Here is a 27,847-nt window from a genome sequence, read left to right on the forward strand (position 1 = left end):
AGTATATTTTTCTGCTGAAGTTATTTTTGAAGTTCATTTCTCATTTCATGTTCTTGCCAACCACCACCCAGACATAGTTATCGCTTATCCTATTTCTGCCTTGATTTTAAACTCCAGACTCCCAGGATGTGATCGAGTTCCTCCCTATAATCAAATATACTTTACCATTAATCTTTGTTTGGTCCTTCAAGACTAGGATGAAAAAGTACAGTGATTTTTTTAATGTTGCTTTTTATTTTTATTATTTATTTGTTTATTTAATTTAAGACAAATGGCTCAGAGAAAAGAACAGCTCACACAGAGGCCAGAAGAGAATCTGTACTTATGACAGAGTGAGACCAACATATTGGATGTCATAGCCTATAATTTGATCCTCGTGAAGGTGCTAGGACCTTGTTTTAGGAGCATGTAGGACCCCAGCGGTTCCCAGCAATTTCTGAACAAACTGTGCATATGTGTAACCCAGTAACAATAGAATTGCTCTGGGGGAGGAGGAGAAGGGGTGATGGCGTCAGAGGAGCAACTGGCTGAGGAGGGTGGGGAGTGTGCAGAGGATCTTAAAGAAGACGTGTCCCGTTTCCTATTCCCCAGAGCCAGAAATGGCTTGCATGCTGCCGGAGAAGTGTGTGTTTTGTGTGAATTAATCTGGGCTGGCCTTGAACTCCCCTCAGTCTCTCAGATGCTGGGATTATAAAGCTCTGAATGCCTCAGCCTCAGCCCCAGCCTTTTAGGCGATGGTGTTTCAATGAGCTGCAGAGATGGACTCTCCTGACATTCTCATGTCCTGAGTGAACTTTTTGCCGAAAGCTTACAGGTGCTCAGAGGCCCGAGCATTAGGTTCTATAGGAGTAAAGCTTGGATTCTGGACTTGCCCGCCATTTATTGTCATCCTCAACCTGGAGAAATATATTTTGATTTCAGCCAACCATGCATTTATGAACTTTGGAACACAATCCATTTTTCGGTCGGTCGGAGGATTGCATTATTAAACTGTTCAACTTAATAATTAAAGATAGAAAAATGCCCTTGGTTTATCTGTGCTGTCAACTAGCAGTTTAATGCACGCAGATAGCATGGATCTGAGTCTAGCAGCAAATATTCAGAGATACAAATAGAGAAAAGATAAAAAAGCTCACGGAATTCCCCCAGAGACCTCACATAAGATGAAGGGCACCGTTGCAGAAAACCAAACCAAACCAAACTAAACCACAGAACTTCTTACTGCTCCGTGACAGCCTGCTTCCCACCAAATCTCATGTCCTTCCTTTACTCTATAAACCCAGGAGTCTCTCACTTCCTGGAACCTTTATTAGAAGATTATGGGTAAACACTGCTGTTCTCCATTTTTGTTAATACATTTAAAAGGGAACCCAGAAGCTAGCGAAGAGAAGCCCCCAGCGTCCTCTGCACTAAGAAAGTGAAAGGATGTCGGCCTTCCTCGAGTTACCAGAAGTCACTTCAACTTTGCAGTCATACCTGTTTTCCTTTAAAACAAGAAGATGTCTACAAATACATTCTTCATATAATGACAACAAATAAGGGCTTCATAAAGTCCTATTTCAGAAAATCATGGTGAGTTATAGTCTTAAGTTTTTTGAAGAATTAAAGAAAATCCTACTGTAAGTGAAGAGCGAGCTGCCTCTGGAGTTTGTGGAATCAAGACTTGAACCATTGATTTATAAAGATCATCTGTGCGTGTGTCTCAGTGCGGGAACGAGGGGGCTCTTGATAACGGAAGCATGAAGCCGTTTGAAGAGTTAAAGCCTGGGGATAATTAGTTGAAGAAGAAACAGAGGAGCTGAGAATTTGGTCTTCTGCTCCATGAGCTCAAATTCAATTTGGCTAAAAGACAAATTTGAAGTTGAAAATAGCAAGTTTTCTTTCTTTTCATACAGTCTACTTGAGAACATATCTCCATAAACTTGCCATAGTAAAGTCAAGCGCATGTGTTTGGAGTGGCCTGGAATTGCTCCCAGGAAAGCAAAGTCAAAACAGAAGCTAGTCCCCTGAAGATAAGTGCCATACAATCAAGGGAAGACCGGAAGCTCGTGTGTTTGGGGACTCTTCAGTTGAAATCTGATTACTGTGGTGTGTTTGGTTAAGCAATGTTCCAGCACCATCCTTTCTAACAAAGGTTGTCAAGGTCTAAGAACTTTGGAGGTGCTACTGAGTACCATATGCCAGCCAGGGTGCACTCGCTTCTATGAAAGAATGTGGTTTGTGGGGCTGGTGAAAAGGCTCAGGGGGTAAAGGTGCTTGCTGCCAAGACTGATGACCCGAGTTCAATCCCAGAACCCACATGTTGGAAGGAAGCAACCGACTCTTGCAAGTTGTTGTCTGACCCCCACACGCACAATAAACAAACAAACAAATAAGTAAATGTAATGAGACTTTAAAGAGAGAACATGGCTTGTAGAAATGTGAATCTGTGACCCTCTGTGTAAGCCCATCATTCCAACTTACTTTAGACTGACAAAGTTTCTGTCGTCCTCATTATTAATTCCAGGCCCATGAGCAGGGTAAAAACTCACTGGATTCTGTCAGGTCCTGTAGACAGAAAATTGTGCTTCGTGGGAGGATTAATGTTTAAGCAGACATGATTACAATGAACTCATAACTCTCAAGAGTGTAATGTAGGTATAAGTGGGACAATTTTAGAAAATCTCCCCTGTAGTAACTAAACGTCATTCCCTTTTCCCGTGCTGGTGTCTGAAATTCTATGTCAGAGCTCATAAGCGAAGTCTGTTAGGCCTTACTCCTGTTAGGAGGAGGCAGCATATTCAGCTAGGGTGCCACAGTATCTGTGTAAAACTCAAAAATATTTTATTAATAATTTTTAAAAAGTCCAAGCTGGGCAAGGATGGTGGCTCAGCTTGTAATGCTAAGATTTGGGAGACCGATGCAGGAGGATTGTCATGAGTTTGAGGCCAGTCTGGGCTGCAGTAATTAGCTCCAGGCCAACCTCTGCCACCTTGTGAGGTCTGTCTCATAAAACAGACATCCATTAAGTGGAGACCCTAGGTTCTGATCCTTCCTTTCCCTGCCCCTCCTCCATCCGTGAAGGTTAAGTTGCAGCACTCATGTGCCCAGAGGAAAAGGGAAGAGAGCATCTCTTTGGATTGACCACAGTCAACACTTGGGACAGTCTGGTAGAGCTGGGGAAGGAGAGGAGAGATTTACCCAGATTTCTTCAGCTGTATAGATGGAAACTGTGATGAGGGTCAGGAGTGCAGAGTTATAACTGTGTCTGAGTGAGCAGACCTGGTTGTGTGTGGAGCCCCACCAACCTTCTTCAGGAATTCCTGCTTGCCCTGCTGGATCAGGAACCTGTCCTGGTACCCTGTTCGTGTCTCCTGACTTCTTCCCAGCTCTTCACTACATGGCTCAGCATCCCTCACTCACTCCTCTCATCCTGGAGCAGCGCCAGCCAGGGCCAGAGGCCTGTTGCTCATAACTGAGTACACACAAAGATGTAACACTGACTAGTAGGGCAGAAGAGGTCATGGAATGCCTCCTGATCTGGGAATAGTCACCTTCTACTCCCACCCAAAGTTTCTAGAAATTCCTTCCTGGCTACTTTAGCCTTAGAATACGACTTCTTCTTCTGGGGTGCCTACAAACTTTTCTAGGAAGATAACCCTAGTCGAGTCCCAGTGTGTCTGTCACAGGACTTCTTTTGTTGTTGTTCTTGTTTAAATTGTTGTTGTTTAAAGGTGTGCCAGGGCACTTAAAGCTTTTCAAACAGTGCTTGCTACATAGTAAGTGCTAAGTGTTCTAATAAAGAAAGTCATTCAACACAACTCATTTTTATACCTAAGTGCACAGCTGCACCTGTAGAATGGGACAGGAAGTTGTGTCTGTTATGGCCATTCTTACTTTTTTTATTTTTTATTTTTTTTTGGTTTTTCGAGACAGGGTTTCTCTGTGTAGCTTTGCGCCTTTCCTGGGACTCACTTGGTAGTTCAGGCTGGCCTCGAACTCACAGAGATCCGCCTGGCTCTGCCTCCCGAGTGCTGGGATTAAAGGCGTGCGCCACCACCGCCCGGCTCTTACTTATTTTAAAGCTGGAATCCCATGTAAAGGATTTTACTGTGACGTTTTCATTATACTTTCTTCTTATTTCCTCCCATCTTTGCTGTCCTGTGTCCCTCGAGTTCTATCTACTTCCTCTCCTCAGGTCCCTCCTGCTTTCACATTGCTTGTTTTCCATTACGCCCACTCCCACCTCCTCTTCCTCTCAACTCCAGTCTGCATTCAACACATAAACACGGGTGTATAAATTCCAGTCTAGATTCTGTGTACAAAAGACAAGGGATCTTCCAAGTCCACCTTACTTGACTTAGCATAATGATGGAAGCTCTCCTAGCATGAGTCCCTCTAGACTCTCCCTGCAAGTATTTGCTAAGGTCATCCTGTGCCCTGGGTTCCCCATGGTTTGCACAGGGTGGGGAGTCACCAGCTTCCACGAGTGGGGTGACCCAGTCCCAGCTCCTTCCGGTCCAGTATCTCCTCACTTGGATTGTGCAGACTTGAACTCATATTCTTCCTCCATTTTCTGCTGATGCAGAGTCTTGTATTCCCTCCTCAGCAGCAGCTCTGTGGTCCTGGAGGAGCTGTCCAGACAGGGTTGTGGAGATGCTTCGTTCTCTACGCTCCAGTAGTTCCCCTGAAACCCCGCTGCACTGTGGCTCTGCCTGCTAGCTTTCCTGATACTGCATTAACAGCTCTCTCATCCCCTCTTGTCTGCTTTTCCTTCCATCGTTTATTCAGTTGAACTTTGCTTCTTCTATCTGATTTCTCAATGGAGACAGAATGGGAAGTTGGGGGCCTGCATAGCGTGAGGCAGGACAGAACATGTGTGCCGGGGTGCCAACATTGAGAACACAATTCCAGAGTGTGACACCCATTGGAAGTGAACAAATGTTGAGTCAGTGAACTTTCAGACATGCAGAACAAAAGTAGACAGTCCTGTAGATGGTCACTTACGGTCTCATGTTGCACAGAGCTTGGCCAGAGCAGCTTCCAGAACTAGTCTGGAGATGCAGGCGGTCACCGATGGTGCTTGCCGGTGTCGGGTGTGAGGCGCAGGCGGTCACCGATGGTGCTTGCTGGTGTCTGGTGTGGCACTGCTCTTACTCTGTAAGTAATTCCCTCATGGTGCTAAGCTGGCTGCCACAGCTCCAATCTTGTGTTTATCCTCAAAACAGAAAGAAAGCCATGGCCATTGAACTGGCCAGAGAAGAGTTCTGACAGGGAGGGGAGGAGTAAAGCCCAGAGTTGATAAGGTAGAGGGTATTTATGCAGAGCAGCAAGTTGTCCGTTTAGGAAGCAGAAAGTGCTATGTCATTAAAAAGCCTGGATGTTGCCGGGAGGTGGTGGCACACGCCTTTAATCCCAGCACTCGGGAGGCAGAGCCAGGTGGATCTCTGTGAGTTCGAGGCCAGCCTGGTCTACCAAGTGAGTTCCAGGAAAGGCTCAAAGCTACACAGAGAAACCCTGTCTCGAAAAACCAAAAAAAAAAAAAAAAAAAAAAAAAAAAAGCCTGGATGTTGCATTAAAGAAGCCCATGAAATCTCACTCATGACAAGAGTGTTCAGCTCCAGTGTCTGTGGGTTCTGGCTTCTTCATCAGTGAGGGCTGCTGAGCACCTCAAGGATTTCGTGAGAGCAGGTATGGAGCATGTGTGGGTGACGCCTGGCTCTGAAGTGCTCTCCAAAAGAGTGCTGTGCTGCTTCTACATGCATGATGCTTCCTGTTTATTGTCAGAACTAGCTAGTGATAGTAGTGTGGCGCTGGTTACCGGCGGAAAAGTCACAGGCCACGGCAGAACCCAGTGGTACCTTTTAGAGCTTTATGGGGGGGGGAGCAGAGCAGAGGGGAAACAGAGGGGGGGGGTCCACATCGGCCTTTTAAAGGCTGGTACGTACTTGCATGTGCCCACTGATGATGTAAGACACCAGAGCCAGAGGTGTGAGGGCAGGATTCAGACAGTAGAATGTCAGGTGAAATTCATATCTCAGAGTGTGGTGTGTGTGTGTGTGTGTGTGTGTGTGTGTGTGTGTGTGTATGTGTGTGATTTATGAGTGTGCACATATCTGTCAGGATGTGCATGTGTGTGAAGGGCGGAAGTAAACCTTGAGCATCTTCCTCAGTCATTTTCCACCAAGTTTTTTTGAGGCAGAGTCTCTCACTTTTTACCTGCCTCTCCCCAGTTCAGCTAGGCTGGCTGTCCAGTGGGCCTCAGGGATCTGTCTGCCTGCCTCTGCCTCCTCAGCACTGAGCTGTAGATGCAGGCCACCACACAGGTTATTTCTAGTGTGGGTGCTCAGGGATGGAACTCAGGTCCCCTGTGCTTGCACAGTGACTCACTGAGCCGCCACCCGCCACACAGCTGAGGGCTTCATAGTGGAAAGGCCACAATTGAACCACTTCCATCTGTCCATCTTACGATGCTGTTTAGGTCTTCATGTTCAAAAAAGTTTATAATTGTTAGTTTTCAGGCATTAGATATATAAAGAAAAACTCTGGACCAGAGCAGCACAGAAAACCTTCTCAAGGCCTTTTGTGACCAAAGGACAAGTCAGCAGGTTTCCAGACATGGGGCAATACTGCTTGTCTGTCATCCCAAGTGTCTTTTTCCTTTATAGGTTATCGCTGCAAATCTTGCTTCCCATCTTGATGAAACTTAGTAGCTGAGTTGTTTTTCTTCACCGGGTTTTATATTTTTAAGTTATCTGTGTACACTGTTGGGGTCTTGACATCGAATAAAGCCACTGAGATACACGGAACATATGGCTCTGAATACATGGGTTCTGGCATGTGCCTCAGAGGAAGGAATAATGGCTATCCTCACAGCAGTATACAGGTAGTGTTCAGAATACCACATCCATATCCGAAAGTTCAAGTGGAGATGGAGCAGGAAGGTAGCCTTGAATCCGTTGGAGCTGGAGTTACAGGTTCTAAGTTGTGAGTCCGCTGACTTGGTGCTGGGAACCGACCTTAGGTCCTCTGCAGGGGCGATATGTGCTCTTGTCCTCTGAGCCATCTCTCCAGCCCCGTCTTCAGGAATTTTTGAATGATTTTGAATGATCCACCGGACGAACTGTCACAGTTTCTAGTGACCTTTTCTGATTGTACCCATCCATTAGACGAGGTTTTCAGAGCCCCTCCCCTTCTTCACCAGAAGGCCCTCTTTTCTGGGAGAACCGGTCTCTGGTGGTGGCTGAGTACAAAGGAATAAAGGAATACAGATAAAGGGAAGGTGCGACTAGTTGTAAAATAGACACGATTTTGATTTGGAAATAAGTTGGGATCAGCATTGTCTTTGTGAATGGTACCCAGGCAGATGGCCACCAGGGAGCTCTGTACAGTAAAGGCTTTGTACCGGGAGCCTTTGCAGGATTCACCCATCTCTAGATCTAATGAGAGGCCTATGAGTTCTGTAGGTGCCTTAGAATCATTGCCCGGAGATAAAGCTCCCCACAGCAAAATTAACACAGCTTCCTTTGTGAAAGGCAGGCCACTGTGCAAAGTAACTCTCCAGACTCATCGTCAATTGTTGGGGAAAAAAGATTTATGATGACATTGAGGTATGATAATCTCAAATATGTACTGCATTGTTTTTAAAAGCTTTGTGTTTAAAATTCATAGCACTTTCTAATCCTGATAAAGTAGCCTAATTTTCCAGCTTGCTTTGTTCAGTAAAATGTATTTCTAAATCCATTTTAAGCAGCTATTTCTTCAGTTTGAGTAATTTTCTCTTGAGTTAATACATTCCACACAAGCATACCTGACTTTTAATGTTAATATATACTATACATTCCAACTCGCTCCTGACAATAGGAAGCACAATCAAAATGAGATTCGGTTGTTTAAAGCATACCCTACCTGTTATTTTGTTAAAATGTGCCTTCATTCACTCTTCTTTGCCAAAGTATAGTGATAACCTAGTTATTTCCCATCTTGCATGGAGGATCCTTTTCCGTCTTCCCTTGCCACAAATGTGAGGGGCGGGGGGAATGTGCTAGATATGGCGTTGTCATTTTAAGATGTCTTCAAAATCATCTTATCACTGGGGACATCACTTGCCTAAGTCAGTGCTTATAGCTGGGTGGGTCAGCTCGAGGGGGCTGGCCAGAGACAAAGCACTTTGATTTGGATACATTTGTTGTCTGTAATTTGCTATGTATTGATCAGTGATTTTGTTCTGTGATGGTATAAAACACTGTTTTTAAAGAATTTTTTTTATTGTTAATCGTGTGTTTCTGTAGGGGGTATGTGCACATGAGTGTAGGTACCCTCAAAGCCAGAAGAGGGCATTGGCTCCCCTGGCATTGGCTCCCCTGGCATTGGCTTTAACAAACCATTGTGAGTGATAGACATGGGTGCTGAGAACAAAATTCAGGTCCTCTGGAAGAGCAATTTGAATATTTAACTTCTAAACCATCTCTCCAGCCCCTAACACTTTGATATTTTATCCAAACTCTCACACCTATATACTAAAGCTGTGGGTACTCAGGCATTTTCTTATGATCATGGGGTACTGACCCGATTACCCTGACTCTCGGGTCTTTTTCTTATGATCATGGGGTACTGATCCGATTACCCTGACTCTTGGGTCTTTTCTTATGATCATGGGGTACTGACCCGATTACCCTGACTCTCAGGTCTTTTTCTTATGATCATGGGGTACTGACCCCATTACCCTGACTCTTGGGTCTTTTTTTATTAATCGTGGGGTACTGACCCGATTACCCTGACTCTCACTGTCTCTTCTCTGCAATGCCATAGACATTGAAAAAAAAGAAGTGGTAACATGGTGGAGACAGAATCTTTCTAACCTATGTGGTTAGTTCCAGGGAAAACCTAAGTTATGTAACTTGAGTCAGGACCTCTGTTAATGGAGTGGGGTTCCATAAAGAAGCATCTTGTGGGGCTAGTGAGATAGCTCAGTGGTATAAGCCTTGCCTCACAAACCTGCATTTTGTCTGAGAACCCATGATGGAAGGAGAGAAGCAGCTCTTGGAGTTATTCACCAACCTCCACACTTACTCTGGCAAATGCACACCTATCCACACACACTACACCTATCCACACACACACCCTAATAATAAATAAGTATTTAATTTTTTTTAAAAAAGAAGAGAGCCTGAAGAAATTGCTCAGCAGTTAAGAGCATGCACTGTACTTGCAGAGGACCTAAATTCAACTTCCAGCACCCATGTTGGACAGCTCAAAACCGCCTGTAACTCCAGCTCCAGGGGAGTCAGACACTTTTGACCTCTGTGGGCATCTGCAGTCATGCATATGAACTCCTCCATACACCACAATTAAAAATAAAAACAAATTCAAAAAGCGTTCTTTGTCTTGACCATTTCCAGCAATTTCCATGCCCCTATTATTGGGAGCAGAACCCAATTCTGGGACAGAGAGGATAGTTAAATACCATCAAGGGGTCTTACTCTCCTATATCTAAACATTTTCAACTTCTTACTTCTTTTTACCTGGAAGAAATATTATACAACTCCAAATATTTAGGTCTATAAAATAGATAAATAAACCAAACATTTATTGATTTTTTTAAAATAGAAATTTGTTTTACAAAACAACTTTTGGTATACATGTTTTAGCTGTTTAATACAAAATCACATTTGTATATTAATATTTCGATGTGCTTTACTCATTTTTATATAAAGAATCAGTTCTTGGCTGAATTAGTCAAGTATTTTAATGTTTCTTCAGAGTTGACCAATGTAGCTAGAGTTTTCTTGCCTGGCCCACAGTCAGGACAAATCTCTATCACCTGCCAGTCTCACAGCCTCTCAGACCCGACCAAGTAAACACAGAGACTTATATTGCTTTCAAACTGTATGGCCGTGGCAGGCTTCTTGCTAACTGTTCTTATAGCTTAAATTAATCCATTTCCATTAATCTATACCTTGCCACATGGCTCGTGGCTTATCGGGATCTTCCCATGCGGCTTGTCATGGTGGCGGCTGGCAGTGTCTCCCTCTCAGCCTTCCACTTCCCAGAATTCTTTTCCTTGTCCCGCCTATACTTCCTGCCTAGCCAATGGCCAATCAGTGATTTATTTACTGACCAATCAGCAACACACTTGACATACAGACCATCCCACAGCACTTTGATTTTTATTTATTTATTTATTTATTTATTTAGGTTTTTCGAGACAGGGTTTCTCTGTGTAGCTTTGCGCCTTTCCTGGAACTCACTTGGTAGCCCAGGCTGGCCTCGAACTCACCGAGATTCGCCTGGCTCTGCCTCCCGAGTGCTGGGATTAAAGGCGTGTGCCACCACCGCCCGGCTCAATGCTTTGATTTTATAACATGAAATTGCAGAAGGCTGTTTAGGGCCGTTTCAGAAATGGCTGGAATTCTGTTCTAATCCCAAGCTAAAATTCACTTAATTTTTTTTTTTGTTTGTTTTGATGAAACCCAAGTCAAAGACTAAAACAACTTTTAAAATAAAGCGTTCTAGCACAGTGTAACATAAAGATACATGGTTGACAATTATACGCTAGTAACAAAGGCAGAAAAAATGTCAGGTTTTGTTTTCTGCCATTAAACCGTGATGCGTCTCGAAGAGTGGAGAACTTGATGTTTGCTGTGAAGGCGCTGTAGCGAGTCATGCCAGTGGCCTCCGGCCCAGTCACGCCAGTGGCCTCTGGTCCGAGCCGAGGTCATCCTGGCATGCTTGCTGGTATTTTGTACTGCAGCTGCATGCACAGTGCAAAGTGCAGGTATTGTGTGTTCAGACCTCAGGTTGCAATGAAGTCACATGCGTGGATGCATGCTGCCAGAAATACTATAGACTCATTACACATTTTATTGTAATTAACTTTTGCTCATAGAACATTCAGAAACCTTTTATTGCTGCAAATTTTTATTGACTCCCACATTCTATTACATTTGGTTTCTTTTTCCAGTTTCGTATGTGTGTGTGTTTGCATGATTTTGTGTGAGGTTGGGTAGGCATGCATATGTGAGCACTTACTTGCATGTGAAGGCCGGGGGTTGATGTCTTGAGTCATCCTCCATTACTCTTCCATCTTACTCACTGAGGCAGAGTCTCTCAGTCAAATCCAGAGCTCCAGTGTTTGGCTAGTGTGGCTGGCTAGCTCTGGAGAACCCCATTCTCTGCCTTTGCTGCTAGAATAATAGGAAGACTGACCACACGACCAAATGTTGTGTGGGATCCAAACTCCGGTCCTCACAGCTGTGCAGCAAGCCCTGTAACCCTGGCCCTTCCCTCCACCCGTCTTAATAATTTAAACCAATGTGTGTAGTCTATTGGCCTGACAGGGTAGTACATTTTTAGCCTCCAGAGAGTCCATGCTTAGTTAGGTGACTCACCAAACCTTAGACTAGTACTGTTTCACAAGATAGCAATTGCAACATTGTGTTTTATAGTGCCACCAATCAAATGAAAAGAAAGATGAACTAGTCATGTTAGATTGTTAGTGTTTCTATTGCTGGGGAGAGACACCATGACCATGGCAACTCTTATAAAGGATTTTTTTGTTTTTTGAGACAGGGTTTCTCTGTGTAGCTTTGTGCCTTCCCTGGAACTCACTCTGTAGACCAGGCTGGCCTCGAACTCACAGAGATCCACCTGGCTCTGCCTCCCGAGTGCTGGGATTAAAGGCGTGTGCCACCACCACCTGGCTAAGAAAAATATTTAATTGGGGCTGGCTTACAGTTTCAGAGATTAGTCCATTATCGTTATGGCAAGAAGCATAGCAGTGTGCAGGCAGACATGGTGCAGGGGAAGGAGCCGAGAGTCCTACATCTTGATCTGCAGGCAGCAGAAGGAGACTGTGTCACACTGGCCAGACTTGAGCGTATAAGACCTCAAAGCCTGTCTCCACAGTGACACACTTTCTCCAGCAAGACCACGCCTCCTAATAGTGCCATTCCCTATGGGCCAAGCTTTCAAACACATGAGTCTATGGGGACCATTCCTATTCAAACTACCACAGTCATTATGAGACTTTATTTTTCCAGTATTGTTACAGTTCTGAAATTTATTTTAAACAACTAAAATTTAAGTGAAATGAAGCTTCTGTACTAATTAATTCAGTCTTATTTTAATATGTGATCAATTTTAACATTATTGAGATGTTTCAGTATATTTTTTTTGTACTAAGTTTTCAAAACCCTGTATATTTCACACTTATTTTACATCTCAGTGTGGGTGAATTCATTTTAAGTGCTCAGTAGTCCCTAGATGGTGAGTGGTCCCATTGTCTGAGACAAGGTGGCCCTTACAGAGAAGTGCCAGGACTCCCAGCCACCAGCCTTCAGCTGGCCTTGAAAGGCTCTTTGCCCACAGTTCTCTTTTTCTTTGTCTCCTCATTCCTCCCTGTAAATTCACCCTCTTCTCCACTTTTAAATTTCTATTTAAAAATTTTAAATAGTCCACATAGGGGGTCATGTCCAGAAACAGGGAGACTAGCTGCCTACTGAGGAGTCTGTGTTTTTGTCACAGATTTCCCAATGACCCTCCTTCCTCAGCAGCCTTACTCAGAAGTGGGCAAAGAGGGTGAGACCCTAGAATGGTAGCATTTGTCTGGAACTCCAACATTTGAGTTTGGAAGCTCTTTATAGATTTTTACACATATTTTCTGGACAACTAACAATAAATAGAGACTGTGTACAGCAAAATCTGAGGGACAGCTGGTATTTGCCATGGCAATTCTTAGTTCAAAATGCTGAGCAAATCAACTTGGCCACTTGACTTAAGTAGAGCTTTTCTTTTCCAAAATTTGTAAAACAACAATAAAACTCAGTGCTGTTTGCAAGATCACGCAGATGAAATCCAGTGTTAGGAGTTACTTGTATTGGTTATGGACTCATGTCCAGTGTTGTTACAGTTCTGAAACTTATTTTAAACAAACCAAATATTTTAAACTGAAAGACACTTCTGGCATATCAAGCTATCACTTAAAGCCACCACTCCCCCTTAAGTGGGGCTGGACATCAAGATTTCATGTTAGCCAAAATGGCTGTGAAGTCAGATCCCCTGGCTGGGGATCAAACCGTGCCAGGCAGTCACCCTACCAACGGAGCCACACCCCCAGCCAGACTGTTGTTGATATCAGTATTCATTCTTTGAATGGTTAGTGTTACTGTTTAGATAATCTCCCACAAGACTCCTGTCAGGTACAGGGATGATGCAGTCAGGGTCTCCATCCCACAATCTTGAATCACACTCCCTTGCATTATTCTAAGAGGGCACATCTTTATTTTCATCTAGTGGAGACCAGCTGCAGGGAGTGTGGGTACCATGAGCTAAGCACACCCTTGGTGTGTTAGAGGCGTTTTTAAACCTGACATTGCGCCTGTTTTCTGATTGCCATTCTGTTTGAATATGCCTTACCGCTTACTGTGCTGCCTCACTCATGTGATGGACTAGACAGTGAAAAGCATCACTACTGCTGTGTATTCAGAAAGAATGAGCTAGAGAGAAAAGATCCTCCCTGTTCCTCCCCTTCCCCCCTTCATCTTCCTCCTCCTCCTCTGTGTATCTCCCTTTCTTTGTGTCTCTCTTTCTCTATGTCTCTGTCTCTTTCTTTCAAAACATCCCCCCTTTTCTCTCGAGAAGATATATGGATCATATATACATATCTTCGTGGAACAGCTGTTCTTAGATGGGAGAGGAACATTCCATTGCTGCCTCCAGTTTCCTTCTTTACACATTCTTCAACCATGAAACCGGATCTTTCTATCTCACCCTAAATTATTTTAGAGCTCATGTGGAACAAACGAGTCTAATAGGTTTTAATCTGGTACGTCATATTTTTATACATTCTGTATAATTTAAAAAGTATCTCATTGCAGATTGTAAGTGTAAATTAGTGTTAGAATCACCATACAAAACTTTCCCACTACCTTTAAGGGGTAATTTTTCAGGGAGTAATACAAAACACGGGGCTAATGAACAATGTGCTTGGGAGCTCTTATTCTAGGGTCCGTGCGACTTCCACTTAGGGACACGCTTTCTCCGGCAGCAGTTGAGTTTAAATTCTATTTTTCATTAGTAAAGCGTACAGTGTTAATAACAGCTTCCATTGTGCTGTCCTTTTGTGCATTGGAACACATTTCCCAGAGTCACCAAGGCTTTCAGATCTCACTAGAAACTGCCTGTATCATAAATAAGATTTGTTCAGGAAATAAAAATGTATGTTTTTCCATTGTTAGTTATACTTTAAAATATAATCACATCTGAAGCTTATTATGCAGCAATAGCCCTAAGATATTATTTTTGTAAATGTACTACTTTGGTCTTAATACTAGTTTTTAATCTCTTCTTGTTTCTATGAAGTCTGAATGAGATTTTGAAAATTGAATAATAATTTGATCCGTTAATCTTTTGAAGCTAGTAATTTTATTTTCCTCTCTTTGCAGTCTCTGAGGCTCGCAAATGAATAGGGCTTCATTACTGCAGTCTGCATTTAATAACCATTATCCATTATCTTGTAATTAAGACTCCCTGTAACGAATCATGAGGACAATGCAAAAATACATAGTACATTTCTTTAATGAACTGGAAAATGTTCGTCTTGTTCTATTTAGTAATGAGTTGCTGAATAGTCATTAAATCCACTGGAGAATAGAGTTAGATGGATTTTGAAGACTGTCTTGAGTTTGTGGTTAATCTATTAGAATTAAAATTTCATCTTCTATTTTTATCAACAGCTGATTAGAAGTCATTCTGTTTGACCAAATTGATTAGAAGACCATATACAAGGGCAGCTGTTGTTTAATGAAAGTTTTTAATGAAACTGTACCATGGAGACTTGTAATTACAGGCCGCAGAAAAGCTTTGAGTAGCCTTAGACCACAAAAACAGAATTGTGCTAAAGGTGCCAAATTAGGAACATAAGAAAGACAGTTTTATGTAAAGCAGCACATTTATTATTAATTTTAATTTCAACTACTCACAGTTGAGTGCTGGTCTGTTTATTGTGGTACTTCTGACTTTCTCAGGCCTTTCCTCACCTAGTTAGTCATTAGCTCATTTCATCCAATGTGTGGACCAGTTGTATGGCTTGCTTATGCTGATGGTGAGGTATTTTCTCATAAGGTTTTAGTCCCTATGCTGAGCATACCAAGGTAGGGTTGGCTGTGACCAGGTTCACACATATTAAGGTAGGGTTGACTGTGGCTGAGTTCACCCGTGTTAAGGTAGGGTTGGCCACTAGTTCACATGTGTTAAGGTAGGGTTGACTGTGGCCGGGTTTACACGTGTTAAGGTAGGGTTGACCACTAGTTTACATGTGTTAAGGTAGGGTTGACTGTGGCTGGGGTTCACACGTGTTAAGGTAGGGTTGGCTGTGGCTGGGTTCACATGTATTAAGATAGGATTGACTGTGGCTGGGTTCACAGGTGCTGTGGGATGTTCTGTATGGCAGATGTGTTGCTGATTGGTCAATAAATAAAACACTGATTGGCCATTGGCTAGGCAGGAAGTATAGGCGGGACAAGGAGGAGAATAAAGCTGGGAAGTGGAAGGCTGAGTCAGAGAGACACTGCCAGCCACCACGATGACAAGCAGCATGTGAAAATGCCGGTAAGCCACGAGCCATGTGGCAAGGTATAGATTAATGGAAATGGATTAATTTAAGCTGTAAGAACAGTTAGCAAGAAGCCTGCCACGGCCATACAGTTTGTAAGCAATATAAGTCTCTGTGTTTACTTGGTCGGGTCTGAGCGGCTGTGGGACTGGCGGGTGACAGAGATTTTTCCTGACTGTGGGCCAGGCAGGAAAACTCTAGCTACAACAGGTGTTAAGGTAGGGTTGGTTGTGGCTGGGTTTACACGTGTTAAGATAGGGTTGGCTATGACTGGGTTCACATGTGTTAAGGTAGGGTTGGCTGTGGCCGGGTTCACAGATGTTAAGGTAGGGTTGGCTGTGGCTGGGTTCACACGTGTTAAGGTAGGGTTGACTGTGGCTGGGTTCACATGTGTTAAGATAGGGTTGACTGTGGCTGGGTTCACAGATGTTAAGGTAGGGTTGGCTGTGGCTGGGTTCACACACTGAAGAGAGGTGATGGTGCTCTGTGCTTTTGTTGATTCTGAAAGCAGCATGTATTTCTCTGAGGTAATTTTGCTTTAGCAAAGGGCAGGAAAAGTAATATTAAAATGAGAAATGAAACAAAAGTATGGCTCCCTAGTCCCACCGGAGAGTCCAGTGTTCTCTAGCAGTGGTAAAGCACCAATGTAATACATTTTCTAAAATATTCTGTGTAATCAAATCTTGATTTTTTTTTCCCTGAAATTTAATGAAAGTCAGTATCCTAAATGCCTGAACTGTATGCTGTCTCAGTTGTTCTTCCTGATATCCAAAACAGACAGTAAATGTAACATCTGCAAACTGGAGTCATGTGATCAGATCTCATGGGGCCTCCAAGGACAGAACCCAGATGTTCTCAGGTTCAAAACTCTCTATAGTTTTTAATGTAAGAAATGTTAACAGTAGCTTTGATGGAACCTAGGGCTTCCCATATGCTAGGGAAGTATTTCACCACTGGGTCATCTCAGGGTCACCCCCAAGAGCAGCATCCCCTAAGTCACGTGTTTATATGATCACTGTGTCCCCAACAGCTTACTTACGTAGAGGATGTGCCTCATCCTTTGTGCTTTTGATGTTTTTGTCTGATGACTAGGTTCTCCCAGGATCTTCTCATCTTTAAATTTTATCTGTCTTTTGGGGTATGTAACAAATTGCACCCATGCATTTTCCCTACGTTATTAGTCTCGTTAGATGGGTCAGTTTGAACTCTGAAGTTCTTTCTAATCATCATATTTATTTGGTATATGCCCACAATATTCCTTTACATGTACCATTATGTATTCTGATTTCAGTTTATCCTGGTTTCCAGGAGGGAAAAACTTGGCGTGATAACTTAACACTTTCAGATCTTCACCATTTGACCATGATAGTAGGTTGTTGGACGCTTCCCAGACTGAACTGTAAAGAGTGCTTAGGAAAGACAGAACCTCCAAAAACTTGAGGAGAATTTCAGAAGTTATAACACTTGTGTAATTCCAATACCAGAGAGAATAGAGAAAGAGAGGAACTGTATAAAGGGAACGTAATGGCCACAAATGTTCTAAAATCAAGGGCAAGCCATAAATCACTGACCTAGGAAAGTCAGAGAGTTCCAAGGAAGACTGAAAAAGAAAACTGTTCCTAGTAATAGCATATGCAAATAGGAGACAACCAAAGGCAAACAGGAAATCCTAAAAAAGTAAAGTCAGAGAAAGAAAACACGCTACCTACCGAAGACAAAGAAAATGACCTCATCAGACAAAGGAAGTGACCCCAGCGGACTACCTATCAGAAACCAGGTCAGCAGTAAGTGAGTGGAGGGCCGTGCTTGACAGTGGAGCTCTGTAGCAGTGATGGCTTTCTCCACCACAAAAGCTGAGGGAGACAGAGCAGGAACACTGCCTCACAGGAAGTGTTACAAGAAGGCCTTTGCGGGGAAAGACCGCAAGCTCTGAGTGCGTGCCAGCAGGACTTGGGCAGACAGAAGAAACAATTTAGAAACCCTTCATTAAAGACGAAGGCACTGGCAGTGCCCACATAGCAGTGTGGTGTTATTTGAAGATGGACTGAGATGAACTGAAAAAAAATGTATTAAAAACTCCAGGGCAGTCTCTAAGTAGTATATGAGAGAAGTATAATTGTTATGATGAGAGGAGGTAAAACGAATGCTCAAATAAGTCAGAGAACACCCAAAAGGGTGTGAAAATTAACAAAAAAATGCAACAGATGGAAGATATATAAACATGGTAGATATTAATCCAACAGAATCAATAATCACTTTAAATGTTAATGGTCCAGATATACCAATTAAAAGAAGAGTTTTAAAAAACCCACCAAGCCCCTACTGAATGTTTATAAGAGATCCACAATCAAGACTCAAAGTTTAAAAGTAAAGGGCTGGAGAGAAACACACTGTGCTAACTCATAAGAGTAGCTATAGTAATTCCACACAAAGCCTATTTCAGGAGCATCATGAAGACTTAAAGAGAAGGCATTGTATATGTCAAATGGACTGTTACCTCAGTAAGGCAGGGTTCGGTTAGTCTGGACTTAGGGTGAGATGGCTCAGTGAATAAGGGCACTTGCCTCAAGCCCGACCGTTCAATCCCGAGAACCTGCATGGTGGAAGGAGAGAACCAATTCCCACAAGTTGTCCTCTGACTGCCACATGTGAACCCTTGTGTGTGGCACACTTGTACACACACACATAAGTCCATTCTTCCAGTTGGTTTGTAGACTCAGAAAAGAAGGTGCCTGCTGATCTCCGTGGATGCATCATTTCCATGGTATTTATGCACAGTACAAGAGTATGTACTACTTTTCCCATTGCTGTGACCAAATACCCCTTAAAACAATGAAGAAAGGAAGGATTTTTTTCAACTCATGGTTTGAAGGTCAGCAGTCCATCATGGTGGACAAGGCATGCTAGGAATCTACTCAGTTCTGGTGGCAGAAGCATTTGGCTGGGACTCCTCACCTCTCACATCTTGGTAGAACAGAAAACAGAGACATGACAGGAAGCAGTGACTAAGATATAAACCCCAAGCTTTTCTCCTAGTGGCCATCTTCCTCCAGTGAAGCTCAGCACAGCCCTGCATCATAACACTCTACAATCTTCCAAGAAAACTAGGGACCAAGCGTTCACCATTATGCTCCTACTTCCATAGACTGATGGCCATCTCTTTTCAAAATGCATTCAGTCCAACTTTAGAAATCTCAATAGTCTTAGAGTTTCACCCTGTTTGAAGACCCAAAGACCTCCAAAACTCAAAGTAGTCCCTAAACTGTGAGCCTTGTAGTATCAGAGAAGTTCTCCACTTCCAATGTACAGTGACCCCCAGTCAAAGTTTCCATTTGGAAAGAAAGGAACAGTGGTTCCTATTAAGGAAAGACAGTACCAGAACAACACTGAAACCCAGCAGGGGAAACATCAAGTCCTGCAGCTCCATGTCCGGCATCTGGGACTCACAATGGCATCACTTGGGCTTTACTGCCTACGCCTGTGGGCATAGCACATGTGGCTTCTCTGTTGTATTTTGTGTTCCGAGCATCGCTAGCATCCTGGGTTATACACTGCAGCTTAATTACCTCTCCAGCTTCATGAGCAGCCCACTTCGGAGCTGTATCTGACCATGACACATGTTGACTGCCCTGAGTAGCTTTCTAGAACCTATGTGCTAGTTTCCAGGACCTTCTCTCTTGCATTCTTACATGGCTTCAGACCCAGCCTGGCATGGGCATTGTCCAGTTCTCTCTCATCTCCTGCTACCTTGAGATGCCATTTTTCCCCCTTGTGGCACAGCTTTGGCTGTAGTGGCCTCTGTGTGCCTTTGTGACTAAATCTATGAAAACCCTTCCCCAGTTGGGTACCCTGAAGACTTATCTTTTCAACCCACTCTCCCTTTAAGTGGATTTTCATTGTTGTATTCTAGAGCCCTCGATGAATGGGGGCCTGCCTTCCAGGCACCTTTCTTATTGTCCCAGGGAAAATCTCCTTAACAGAGAGTTATAATTACCCTCGCCTTATTTACACCCGTCCTTAGCTTTAAACAGATTCAAGCTCTTTTCTTGCCCAAACTGTTGATCTTTGCACTCTGCTTTCTTCCCTTTCTCACTGTAAATCTGAGTAAATACAGTGAACAACAGCCATGCCACACTCTGCATGTTACACTATCTCCAAATTTCTTCCACCAAAAACACCAATCAGTTATTTTGGAATTCAGCCTTCCTTAGGCTTTCAGAACACAATTCCCAAGAGTCTTTGCGACTCTGGGAAACCTCATGAGCATGCTTGCCTGTCTGTCTCTCTCAGCATTCTGGTTTTCTGAGCTGCCTTCAGAGCGACCCATAATCTCTGCTGCTTACGGCATTGTGTGGCTTCTGCAAGCCGCAGCCCCCAACTCTTCCACAGAGCTCCGCCTAAGGCCTCGGCTTCCTTTGTTTATGTAGTCCTTGAGGGATGTAGATGTTTTCACAGGTTTTCCCTTTTGATGCCTGCGTAATTCTGTGATGTACCTAGGGATTTTTCAGGCCCGTTCTAGAAAGGAGGAAGATTGAATTTGCATGGCTACCCTGAGAGCCAGAACCTACTCCCAACCAGGTCTCCTCCCAGCCCTTCATATGATTCCTCTAGGGTCGCCTGGTTGGGAAGGCAAGGGTGTGGATATGCTGTGTCTTTATTACACATGCAGTGCCTTCACAGTGTGTGGAATAAAGGTGGATGGATTTGAGCCTTTCAGTGCCCAGAATAGTCGTGAAGTATCTTCTCAAACCGACACTATAAGGGGAAATGTAGGTTGTTTCTTCCTTCATGTTCTGTCCCACATTTCTTTGATAGAATCTGAGAGACTCAAATTAATTGTAAGTATTGTTCCACAGATTCTCTGGATGGGAGCTGTGAACTTGTACCTGTGTGTACCTGAGAATATTGTGTATGCTTGTTAAAGTCTGATTCAGTTGGCCTGTTGTGGGGACAGAGAACATGGACTTCTTTCATCCAAAAATATAATTCATTTAAACTGATAAACAAAAATTGAACACATTAATAGGGTGAACATGTGATATTTCAGTCATATATTCCTTGGGTAATATTCAAATCTGTGTGACTATGTGTTTTCAGTCATTTGCCATTTCTTCATGGTAAAAGCATTCAAAGCTCACACTCCAGTTTTTAAAACCGTGTGTATGTTGTGATACAACATACAGCATCATGATTGGTTTCCACCCTCCTATGAAACAAGACTCCAGAACTTTCTTCTCTAACAGTATCTTGTGGTCCCATCCTCTGCATGGATGGGTTGGGTTTTGAGCACTGCTGGGCTAGGTACCACTGAAGGAGGGCATCTCTGTTTTTGGCTCATAGGGTGGCCCCAGAGAAGTGGGACAGTTCTAAAAGACAAGCTAAAGTAGACTGCTTTAGCTGAAATCACACACGCACACGCACATGCACACACGCACACACACGCACATGGGGGTGTGTGTGGGGCGTAGAGACTGTGCCATGCGATTTCAAGAAAACTACTTAATGTTTCCATGCCTCAGTGACCTCTCTGAAGAAAGTGCTTGTGTCAGTACTTGGTAACAGTGGGAAAGATTGACTGCTGACACCCATGAGGCACCAGGTTCTAGTCCCTCCTCGCCGCTGTTATCATTTATCTCCTCATACTGTTCTGATAAACCAAGTAAACAGGCTTGAGATTCAGAAGAAGGAAGCTGTTGAAAACATCTACAGACTGTCAAAGGGTCCCGTGTCTCTCATGAGAACTTCATCTGGTTGGGAGGCTTACTACGTCATCAATACAACAGACATCAGCTTGGGACAGTTCCGGGGCTGTCCAGCTGTGCTGTGTGCTTTCCACTGAGTGTGGAGAACCAGGGGAGATGAGTTTCCCTCAGTTCTGTGGGAAAGTGTCAAGATACATGGTGGTGAGCACAGGGCATAAAATTGTTTTTATTCATCCCAGTTATGCATTAAACAAACCAACTTGATTTTAATTGGCTGTGAAATATGGAGACAAGAGGACCAGAGCCTATGAGAATCCATTGAGGTGGCTAATTTATCTGATGGTGAAGAAAGATAAAATTCTCAACAGATTTTTTTCTTTTCATTTTCATTTCATAGATGTATGTGATGCATCCTGATTACTCTCCCCTGACCCTTCCTTATACCCCACCCTCCCTTCTATTCCCCCACTTAGCACTTCCCCACCGACTATCTATATTTTCTTATAAGCCCCTCTCATACATTTGTGTCTTGGTATTTTGTTTTGTGATACAGATTTTAACCAAGGCCATGCAATTATGGCTTTAGAACTGTCCCTTGGAGCCTGGTGGGCTCAGCCATGGGTATTCAACCAAAGGCAATGACTGTCCCTCCCCAGAACCTGCCAATAGCAAGCAGTTGGAAGGGTAGAGTCCCATCCGTGACTGATGACTGACAGGCTCAGTCTTGCACGGGCCTGGTCGTGACTGACTCTGCTGCTGTGGTACCCGATTGCAGTGGCTGGGTTGTGTCCAGAAGATGGCAGTTTGAGGCCCTTCTCCCCTTCTTCTGACTCTTGCATGTAAACAGAAATATTTTAAAGGTAGATTTTCATTTCAGTTTTTTCACATAATTATTAAAAAGTAAAGTTGTCCCTGGAGGGGTGGGGAGTTGCACACAATTCACTTCTTTCTGTGATGTAAGTGTAAAAATAAGTTTTTAATTAACCTGGGAGTTTTTCTTTTGTTTTAGGATCAGATTTTATTAAGACTTCTACTGGAAAAGAAACGGTAAATGCCACCTTCCCGGTAGCGATCGTAATGCTACGGGCCATTAGAGATTTCTTCTGGAAAACTGGAAACAAGGTACATTATTGCCAGCAAATCTCCCTTCAAAGTGAAGAGAATGCTATTTATAACCCTCCTCACAGCCTGCACGATAACGTCTCCCTATGCAGAAGGTGTGAATGAGTCGCCTTTATTAAGATAAATGTTTAATTTACCTTTCGTTACAAAAGAACACCTTGGTGGGACAGTATGCGATTAACAGTGAGTGTGAGTGTGAGAGCACGTGTGTGTGATCAAGATGTAAACTCACTCTGTGTCCTTTTATTAACCGAAGACAATTTTATCACTGACAAGAGATTCCTAAATGGGTTCTTTAAGGAACTAATTGTGCTGCGACACAGAGGTTTTTCTGGCAAGGCGTTGGCCGGTGAAAACAGGTTAATGTAGAAATTTAACTTCCTTGCGGAATGGAAAGAATCGCGGAGTAACATTTATTGAATGATAAGCTGTGGTGGTGATATGAAAAGTAGGCAGTATAATGGGAAATAATCTTTTCCTGTCATTATTGAAGGACACACATAAATTGGTTTTTCTGTTGGGAAACCCCCGGTCCAGAAAAACTTATTACTTTTAATAATATGAGGTGAAGAGAAAATTCTCGAGGAGATGAACTTATTAAACAGAATAATGAAATACCGTGAAACAGCAGGGAAATGGTAGCTTTCCGTCCTATAGCTCTTGAATTAAATATCCATTTTTTTTTCTTGCATTTTATGGCAGTTGGATGTGCTGTTTGGGAGAGTGTTCAGCTGAGGAGGGTATGTTAGCTTTTGTCAGCTTTTCGAAGAATAACAGAATTTTTTGAAACATACAAAGTTAAAAGGAAAATGCCTATGGAGTATTTCTTAAAGCTGAATTTGGATTTTCTACTTCAAGTTGCTTGTCTAGTCACAAATTATTAAGGAGGCTTTTTTTCTTTTCATAGTTGGAAAGGCGTGTATGTGTGTGTGTTCAATATAATGAGACTTCCCTTCCTGAGGGCGTCTTTTAGAAACCAGTGTCTTGATTTCTGCCATCTAGAACTTTCCTCAAGAAGACCTTTAGTGCTTTACCTGGTGGATGGAATGTCTGTAAGACTTGATAATCACTGTAGCTTACATATATTTTGGAGTTAGAGACTTACATGGAATGTGCTCCTTGTGAGAGGAACTAACCTCCCAGAATTTTCTCTGAATAAGCTCACATTGTTAAGTACAGATAGGAAAAATACATCTTGTTACCTTCGGATGACACTGGCCCACCACGAATGCCTCCTACATGCTGGTCTTTCTGCATTGATACAGATCCAGCAATTTAAAGAATATTTGTTTTGTTTTCAAAGAATAGCTGTATAAGGAGAAGTTCTTTTTTCTTTCTGTTGTAACTGTCACCACTAGTTAGGACCATGGGACTCATTCCTAAAGTCATTTAACAAACTGATTCTGCTGGGTCACAGAAGGTTTTTGATAAGGCATTGGTCTGAGAACATCAAAATCAGATACGTAATTTGACACCCAGGCTTGGTGGCCATGGGTCTGGGAGATTCCCTTGGCATCCATGTTTTATGAGCTCCACCATTAGGGATAAAGCATGCCATTGGGGACCACAGAGATAGTTCCTGAGAACTATGCTAACCTGTGTTTAATTCTTGGGTGTAAACATGAGCATGTCCCTTCCTAAGATAGCTTTTAGACAGCGAAAAACAAATCTCAGAGAACATGGTAAGTGCTCAGTGGTCCAGGGTTGAGTTTGGAGGGGTATTTTGCTTGTCTTTACATCCTTTCTTTATGCTTGTTCTTGCCCCACTTAGTGTTAAGCAAAAGCAGAGTGCAATACACATCCTATTTACTTCATCACATTTCATTTCCAGCGAGGAGAACCTGTGTATGTTTGTGTGTGTACCTGCAAGCCAGGCGTGGCCTTTAAGCTGCTGACAGACAGCAAGCCTGGGAGGCCTTGGGCTGTGGTTCCTCCTTCACTGATGTAAGCCGTTTTTATATGGCGCGAAAGCCCACCTTCCCAGGCCATGCTTGGTGCCACCTCTGAGAAGCTGCAGTTTAATGTATCATAACTGATTTCACTGCAGATTTATTTTTTTTCCATATTCTCTCCCTTAAAACATATTAACTTACATAAGAACTTCTTTTTGGAATGGAGTTGTTGACACTGAATTATATTTATAGAAAATCTTTATGAACACTGCCCAACCTACAGAAAGGCTGCTCTGATCGACAGGCATGCTTCTTGTCAGCTCACTGACTTCAGTTTGTTTGTTTGTTTGTTTGTTTGTTTGCCGATCCTCAACAGTGGCTAGCGTATCATGCTTTTTACTGACTTCATTTTATTTGTTTGTTTGTTTGTTTGTTTGCCGATCCTCAACAGTGGCTAGCGTATCATGCTTTTTACTGACTTCATTTTGTTTGTTTGTTTGTTTGTTTGCTGTTCCTCAACAGTGGCTAGCGTATCATGCTTTTTACTGAGCTAGCTGTCTCATGTATGAGGAAGGCGGGGACCCACTTAGGAGACCATTCATGACACTGTTCCGTGAGAGGACTGAGGGAAGAGAGAGGAATGATACGGGATATCCCAGAGTGAGGAGGTAGGCTTGGCAGGATCACTACCTTGTCTGTGGGATGGCTGAGAAGCGTCCACATAGTGGCAGTGGTCAGGTTCACAGCGAGGTTTCCTGCTTGCTAATGGGGCCTTTCGTTCATTGGCTCCTTTCTATGGTCTGTTCACAGTGCCTCCTGCTAGTGTGATCTGTCTGAAAAAGAGCTCTGAGCACTTGGGCTACTAACAGTGTGGTTTGGCAACTTGTGTATATAGCTTTGTCTACTCTTCTGGATAGTCACATTCCTAAGACAAGTGAATCAGGGGTCCATGAAGTTCTATACATGGAACCTGTGCTTTTCCTAATGGATATCAGACATTGTGTGGAAATAACACACACTGTGTGTGTGTGTGTGTGTGTATATGTGCCTTCCTGTGTGTATGAGTTCCTGTGGAAGCCAGAAAAGGGCACTATAGGCTGTCCAGGCAGCTGCTTCCAAATAACCACTCTGAGGCTTATATTCATTGTAAATGCTCGGCCAATAGCTCAGGCTTGTTACTAGCTCCTACATTTAAATTAATCCATATTTCATTTATGCTTTGCCATGTGGCTTATGGCTTGTTACCTCATTTTCTTTTTTCTTTTCTTTTTTTTGAGACAGAGTTTCTCTGTGTAGCTTTGGTGCCTTTCCTGGAACTCACTCTGTGTAGCCCAGGCTGGCCTTGAACTCACCGAGATCCACCTACCTCTGTGTCCCGAGTGCTGAGATTAAAGGCATGTGCCACCATTGCCCGGTGTTATGTCGACATTTTCTTTTCTTTTCTTTCTTTCTTTTTTTTTTTGGTTTTTTGAGAAAAACTCACTCTGTAGCCCAGGCTGGCCTCAAACTCACAGAGATCTGCCTGCTTCTGCCTCCCGGGCACTGGGATTAAAGGAGTGCACCACCACTGCCTGGTGTTAATGTCATTTTCTACACGTCCTGCTTGCTTGGCAGATGGCTGGTGTTCCTCGCTCCACCCTTTCTCATCCCAGCATTCTCAGTTTGGCTCTCCCACCTAACTTTATCCTGTTCAGCTATTGGCCAGTCAGCTTGTTTATTAAATCAATCATAGTGACATATATTCACACAATGTAAGGGATTATTCCACAGCAGGGTACCAGAACCCCTGGACCTAGAGCCCCTCAACGTGAGTGCTGAGAACGGAACTCAAGTCCTCTGGAAAAGCATGAGTTCAAGGTGGCACTCAGCCTCTCAGCCATGAATTGGCTGGTTTATGGCCCTCCCTGTAAACTTTCAAAAGCAGTATGGCGTTTTTCTCCCATGCTTACATTAATAGTGTGCCCGCTTTGTAGAACACTGTGTGCCTACAGCCTCAGAGAAGAAGCCTTCAACTGAGTTGATTAAAGCAACTGTTGCCTCTCCTTGCTGGACTGCTGCCAGTTTGATTAGGCTGACCTGTGGCCACAGTGATCCACTCTTAAATACACGAGTGCCTTGCACCTCAAGATGAAGGGTCATTTGAAGCAGTGCAGACTGGATGGACACCTGTGGTGTATTTTCTTATTTATTGACACTTTCCTTGGCTTCTTCAGATGTACAGTAGATTGAGTCTAGATGGTGGAGGTTTACTAAGTGAGTTGTGGCCTCATTCTTGTCCCTTCAGAAGCAGTGACTTAGTCCCCATTTATCTTGGGAAAGTTGTTTTGAAGTATGGTCAGGTAAGGCTGTATGGAAATAGATACCTTTGCTGAAGTGAAAAAGACTAAGAAGGAAAGTGTGACTCGAGACTCTTTATTCACGGTGCCACTTTTGAAATCAGGCTGCTAACAATGGCTACTTTTCTCTCCTCCCCGTCAGGTAGGTTTTAAGCCTGCAGGAGGCATCCGCACGGCAAAGGAGTCCCTTGCATGGCTCTCTCTTGTAAAGGAGGAGCTGGGGGATGAGTGGCTGACACCTGACCTCTTCCGGATAGGGGCCAGTTCTCTGCTTTCAGACATTGAGAGGCAGGTGAGTGAAAAGACCTTGTCCTTGGAAGGAGTGGAGGCTGACCACATCAGAACCAAGTCTCCACCTCCTTCAAGCAAACCCACACCTGCTGTGGATCAGGGGCAAATTCTGCTGAGAGACTTAGTAATGCAACGCCAAGTGAAATTATTATTGTGTAATAGTATAATTACTAGTTTATGTGTATATTTGCTTAATTATTAACTTAGGAAACTGATTTTCCTTACAGATATACCATCATGTGACTGGACGATACGCAGCTTATCACGATCTTCCAATGTCTTAGGTCAGAAGCCAGCCCAGAAAAGCATCTTGCAACAAGTTAAAAAATAAAGTCTTTTGCATAATTGCCAAGGTTATGTAATTTAACAGTAGGTAACTGACTTTTCTTCATTAAAATCTCCCCTGAAATTAACTCAAAAAATGAAAGAACCCAAACAGTTGAATCTGTGTGTGGAACTCAGATCAGGTGAGGCTGCAATGCTCTAAATTATTAGGAGGTCTACATTTATTAATTTTATGAAAGTTTTCTCTAAAAAACTCTGAATAAAGTGTTCCCAGTAGCCTGTACTGTAGTAAATTCTGAGGGGAAAATGAAGTTAAATTGCCTGAGACATGAGATTCCAGGGCAGGGCAGAGGGCTTGGCATGGAAGGGTGCTTGCTACCAAACCTGACCACATGCTCAGCTCTCAGTAACTACATGCTGGAAGGGGATCCAGCTCCCGGAAGTTGTCTTCTGACGTCCACACATACGTGCCCCTACCTCTGACACATAATAAATAAATAAAATGTAATAAAAATCAAAATGTGACACTCAGCCTCCCTCTGTTGCCTGGGAATGTGGAGTCCTTCCCTAGATATCCACCTGAATTTCTGTAGTGGGTGGAAATCTTTCTTTCATTAATTGTTTTGC

At 43.2% G+C, this 27,847-nt stretch overlaps 1 protein-coding gene across 2 annotated transcripts in view; it reads left to right on the forward strand.

The window, feature by feature from the left end:
• Positions 1 to 27,740, forward strand: part of Dera (deoxyribose-phosphate aldolase) — a 77,383-nt gene extending 49,643 nt beyond the window's left edge. For both annotated transcript variants that reach the window (XM_059256981.1, XM_059256982.1), the window contains 3 exons: positions 22,304 to 22,416; positions 26,787 to 26,936; positions 27,163 to 27,740. In XM_059256981.1, coding sequence (XP_059112964.1) covers positions 22,304 to 22,416; positions 26,787 to 26,936; positions 27,163 to 27,219 — 320 coding nt within the window. In that variant the 3' untranslated portion in view covers positions 27,220 to 27,740. The remainder of the gene's footprint in view (positions 1 to 22,303; positions 22,417 to 26,786; positions 26,937 to 27,162) is intronic.
• Positions 27,741 to 27,847: the final 107 nt, after the last annotated feature.

Source organism: Peromyscus eremicus, chromosome 3, assembly GCF_949786415.1.
Source record: "Peromyscus eremicus chromosome 3, PerEre_H2_v1, whole genome shotgun sequence".
NCBI lineage: Eukaryota > Metazoa > Chordata > Mammalia > Rodentia > Cricetidae > Peromyscus > Peromyscus eremicus.